We start from the raw sequence: 5,433 nt of genomic DNA, 5'->3' as shown, positions 1-5,433 counted from the left end.
TAATCTACTGTAGCAGTGAAAATATTCCTGGGACTTACTATCGAATGCATCACTCTAAATATCAGCAGGTTGCGTACCTTAAGAACGCTATCCTCGTGTGTGTTAATTTTACGTTGCAGTGTCAATTATCAAACCACATGGTGTAAGCAGGTAAGGGTCTTGAGAAAAGAGGAAGAGGGCGTGGAATCACAAGAACACTCACATCAAACACCATGACACTAGGCATATCAGTGTAAGAACGTACACAAGCGGATGGTGGTAATTAATAGTTTATTAAAACATGAGTCAAAAAGAGATGCACACTTGGAATATGACATAACTACTGTCACGTGTCTTTTAATGTTTTCTCCTTGGTGTTAGCGTACATCGTATTCCAAATCATGTATTCAAACACACTTCATATTAAGGACCCACATAAAAATAAACAAAATCTGTCTATTAAGTGCAAGAAACAAAAAATACAAGGTTAATGTTTTAGAAAAGGCAGTCTTACGTTTAAAATAAATGTTCCATTTTATGAAACTGTAATATGGAATGCTTGTGTTTTACTTCCAGACCACCCACATGCCTCGCCTATTAGGGCACAGAAATACTTCTAAAATTTTGGGTTCCGTTTGTTCAGTTAAGCTACACGATGCCAAATATCGTGTCTTGTGATCAAATTGGGTAAGGTAATGGACGACTGAATTTATTCTATTTTTCCCCAAGACACGCACTACCACGCATGGCCATATTTATTCATTTTGCATCAGTTCCAGCTGATATCTGTCTTTATTTTTGTAAAGATACAGACTTCCGCATTACGACAGGTAATGATGTTGACAGCTCGAATCTGTTTCTCCATCATTTGCTACAAAAATGCAGATGGTCTGTATTTTAAGAGTATATATTGCACAACAATGAGGGGGTTGGGGGAATCAGTATGTGCCATAAAAAATACAAAAAAAAAAATCCAGTTTCACACCTGCGATTTGGGATCCATCCACATACCACGAGCATGATATACATAAACTCCTAACTTTACTATATTACAGTACATATACAATCTTCAAACTAGTACCGGGCACTGAAATCTGCTTCTCCCACAATGCCATGTTTTTTTCCTCCTACAAATACTCAACGAATCTGATCTACGACTGTACAAAACCTAGCTTAAAATCACAAGGCATTTTGATGCAAGTTTTGCAATTGAACTTAATCCTTTGAGCAGGACTCCCCTTGCATGCTGAAAGTAATGACAGCGGGAACAAGCGCCTGAGCCTTACTAAAAGCACAATAAGAACATTCCCTTTTGACTGTACAAAAATATGCCTGAAAATATCTTACTTTTCTTTTAAAAAGATGAGGTCTGTCATGTATCAAAATGTATCCTCCCGCTCCTGCACGCGAGAGGATTAGGCTGCTTAAAATTGTCAAACCGGGAGGTAAATGAATTGGTTCTATATATAAAAAGAAACGTTTGCGGCATATATAAATCACAAAACCATTGTAAAAGAAACGTCCTGAACAGAGTAGGTTCACAGATTTGCTTTGAATCAGTCCACAGTCTCGACGTGTTCAGCTCCCTGCAGTTTTTTTAAGAGGATAAGATGCATAGAAGTTCACAGATTTTTCCTTTGCGGTCCGTTTTTGTTGAACAGTAATTGTAGACCTACAGAAAAACCCATAAAACCCTGTCTTGCTGCCAGAAAAGCGTCTGCAGACTTTTTATGCTACAGTACCAGCCTCAAAAGCATCTTTAATTCCCCAAACCTCATTTCGCCTCCTCCCCCGATCCCAAAGATAAACCACAGAAGGGGCAGGGCTAGAAACAACATGGACAGGACATATAATTTAATTTCATCCTCCCCTGTCATTACCGGGGTTCTTTTTAACTCAGTAAGTGAACACCAAGTCAGAAAAGTTAGCTTCCAGCCAGTCACCCGCTATCATTTCGCTGAGCTCCGGGGTGCAGTAATCTGGAAATTCAAAATGAGAACCCAGGCTGCCTTCGCTGAAAGAGTCCAAGTCTTTATCCACTAGGGAGAGAGAGAGGTTTCCTGAATTCGGGTTCCCCAGCTCGGATCCTTGAGCAGTTGGGGTGAAATTTAAACTGAAGTCAAAAAGCAAATCGTCCGCGTCTTCGCTGGAACTGGATGAGGTGGAAACGGACCTGGATGATGCTGGTGAAACGGAAGCTGGGTGGGTTGCGCTTTGCTTGGTGATATTCTTAAAATTGTAAAACAGTCTATTCGGCGCTGCGTTCCGAACGTCTTCATACATGCTGGCACCCTCCGACTCAGTAGAGGAACTCAAAGTTGGACTGGCGGGGACTTTTGCAACATTATATGGCCTCGATGGCTCTTCATCCTCCTGCTTAATCCTTATACGAAAATCCTCTTCATATTCGTCATCGTCGTCTTCATCAGTGAGTTCACTCTTAACAACAGTCTTATTACACTTTAAGTTTTGAAACACACAATCGTCTCCGTAATCGTGAGATGACTTAGCACCCGCCTTGCTGGTCTTCAATTTAGGGCATTTTTTACTGGGTGTTTTCGGATTTTTTCCACCGGGTTTTTCCGGTGACGGCGCTGATGGTTTTGAAGAACTGTCCAGCTTTGGTTTTTTCTTGGGTCTGTACTTGTAGTCCGGATAATCAGCCATGTGTTTAAGCCGGAGCCTCTCGGCTTCTCTGATGAAGGGTATCTTTTCGCTGTCTTTCAACATTTTCCACCGCTTTCCCAGTCTCTTGGAGATCTCTGCGTTGTGCATGTCCGGGGACTGTTCCATAATCTTTCTCCTCTCGATTTTAGACCAAACCATGAACGCATTCATTGGGCGCTTAATGTGACCGGTTGCCGTTTTGCACCAGTCCGGGTTTAGCGGCACCGGGCTGCAAGCCATAAATTCATTCTCCTCCGTGTCGGTTGCCTCCCTAGACATGCTCTCTGTCTCGCTGCTCTCTGTCTGCTGCACCATCGTTCCGGTTGCGTTACGTTACCGTAGACGCAGCAACTCCACAGTCTAATCCACGGCTCGACTTTCTTGCTTGTTTCAATGACGCGCCCACTTCCCTAACCAGCAGCCTGTACTCTTTCCCGAGTTGGAAACTGCGTTCTTAACTAGTTATTAGCTTTTTCATGTCGGTTACGTCATTCATAATGATCCAATCACGTCTCCTCTACTCCGCCCAACAGACTCAAAACAGTCCCTTAAACCTTTATTCCGCCCCACGCAGGTTTTCATTGGCGCTGAGATTTGTAGGTGGGGCGCTCTTCATAAGGATTTGGTCTCACGCTGTGCGAGACAGGCATATTAAAACAAGCACTAAGCGGGTAGTTGTCTGTAGACGCTCTGGAAGACCGCAAGCGCGCAAATAACGGAGAAACGCGAGTTTTCTTTTTTAAAAATACATATTTTTATTTTATTTCCCCTAACTATAACAAATGCCGTTTTTAGTCAGAGTATGTTGCATGTATACAGTATATTCAATCCGTAGGCGTCCGATGGAAATTCTCATCAACTGTGGATTTCTAGTTTTTTAAAGATAAAACTGAAGGTGGCGCTTGGACACTGTCGCTGCTATAGTGCTATGGCTGACTTACTGGTTGTATTGACATTTATTTGGACTGTGTATGTCTGTCACAATTGTTTCTGGGCGAATTATTTTGAATTCGAATTATTCTAATTCGAAAGTTTGTCCAGCCTATTTTTATAACAATTTTCTCCCTACGTTAAATGTTAACAAAACAGCTTTCCACCTATTAAAATTGCACGTCTTCACCCCTCACCTCCAAGTATGTATTTATCATTTTGTAGAATTAGACAAGAATTCGCACGGAAGTTTTCTGGGAAAACCAAAAAAAAAAGAAAACTAAATCTACCAGTGATCATGGAAAACGATTGGATTGATTGTATTTAAGTTTTTCACCCGCCTACTGCAACGTGTCATATCGCTGCTATACGAACTGGTTGTTGTGGATACTAACGCCCTTTTGGAGATCTGTGTTAACTTTTTTCTTTTTCTTTTCTTGGTACAGCAGGTTCCTGAGATCGTTTGTTTAGTATCAACGGATCGTATTGTGTTTGACAGTCCCCCTGAAAGCCCATATTAACGCCCATATCAACGATGTAAGGAAAATCTGCTTATTCAATAAGATTTTATGTAATATTTGTAGAACGCTAAAATGAATTTGTAGAACCAATCACTCCTGGGATGTAGTTCTCTGAATACACACTCAACAACACGCAAACATTTGGATTAGCTGTAGTCCCCACTGAGTTTGCTGTGTCAAGCAACAGATTCTCCCCTCCCTTCCTCCACCCGGAAAGCTAAGCCTCCATCAGTTTTGGGTGACAGCCAGCTGTGCAGTTGGAGGCCAGGCGTCTGATAAGGCTTCCTTTTTCCCGGCCCCTAGAGGGCAATCACTAACCCCCTTTGAAAGTACCCTTCCCCCACCCCTGCCACACCGCACACTCCCCTATAGTGTGCTGTAGAGTTACCGCTGACACAGACAGCAAATCCTAGCGCTTCTATTCTTCAGGCTAGACTGCTACCAGCACCCCTCCCATTCTCCCGAGGCCGAGATGCTGCTAAAATGCATTATCATGACTACCCTGACTGAGTCTGGGGGAACTCACCAGTGTTTGTCGAGTAGGCATCGGTCTCCAAACGCATTCCATGTTTGCTGCCTCGTGCACATGCTAACGAAGCGTAATTTTATTTAGAACTTACATTTAGGAAAATTTGGGAAAGCATGTTTGCGTCCTGTTGTAAGCCCGTAATGTTGTTCCTATAAATTATTGTGGGAGGCGGGAATAACCCATTCTGTGATTAATGAATTGTAGAACAAAGAAAGTGTAATCAAGGTTACCATTTGGGGTGGTTATCATTTTATATCGAAATAATCACTGCAAAGATTCGTAACTTTTCGTCTTATTTATTTATTTATTTATTTATTTATTTGCGATAAACTATACCACACGGCAGACATACGACACAAACATGTATTTTCAAAACATTACAGCTGTCGATGCAGCCTTTTTTGGTTTAGCAGTGCTCGCTTGCTGTCTTTTGAAACATTGTTGCATCACGCTTTTGATGATTCCATTCTGGCGCGCGTGAGAGGGTGGCTGAATGATGCACAGGTAGGACAGGCGTCCCTCTCCTCAGCGCGACTCGTTTTACTGTCTAATTGTAGTGGAGACGAAAAAACCTTGGGATTTGCGCAATAAGATAGTCTCGCCTATATCTACGTCTAGCGTTTTAGCTCTCTTAAAGGGTTTGCCAGCATTACTGAAAGAGGAGATAAGGCTTGCAATGCTTGATGCGTATTTTCTACTGGACAGCATGAGAAAAGCATTATTTGGCACATTAGCAAAACTTACCTCCAAATGAACGTTTTGTCTAGCCCTGAACCAAAATCTCCCATTCAGAAAAGAGGTTACATG

General features: G+C 42.1%; 1 protein-coding gene across 1 annotated transcript; it reads right to left on the bottom strand.

Annotated features, from left to right (window-relative positions):
- Window positions 1-253: 253 nt before the first annotated feature.
- sox11a (SRY-box transcription factor 11a) lies at window positions 254-3,102 on the bottom strand. The gene has a single exon (XM_035399056.1). The coding sequence runs from the start codon at window positions 2,959-2,961 to the stop codon at window positions 1,876-1,878; it is 1,086 nt and encodes a 361-aa protein (XP_035254947.1). The 5' UTR covers window positions 2,962-3,102; the 3' UTR covers window positions 254-1,875.
- Between the last annotated feature and the right edge of the window lie 2,331 nt (window positions 3,103-5,433).

Source organism: Anguilla anguilla, chromosome 1 (genome assembly GCF_013347855.1).
Source record: "Anguilla anguilla isolate fAngAng1 chromosome 1, fAngAng1.pri, whole genome shotgun sequence".
Lineage (NCBI taxonomy): Eukaryota > Metazoa > Chordata > Actinopteri > Anguilliformes > Anguillidae > Anguilla > Anguilla anguilla.
Note: the sequence above shows the minus strand (reverse complement) of the source record. Positions and strands in the feature narration are given on the sequence as shown.

What these genes read in the sequence shown, in the direction of transcription:
- sox11a (XM_035399056.1), bottom strand. Translation starts at nt 2,961, where the DNA reads ATGGTGCAGCAGACAGAGAGCAGCGAGACAGAGAGCATGTCTAGGGAG.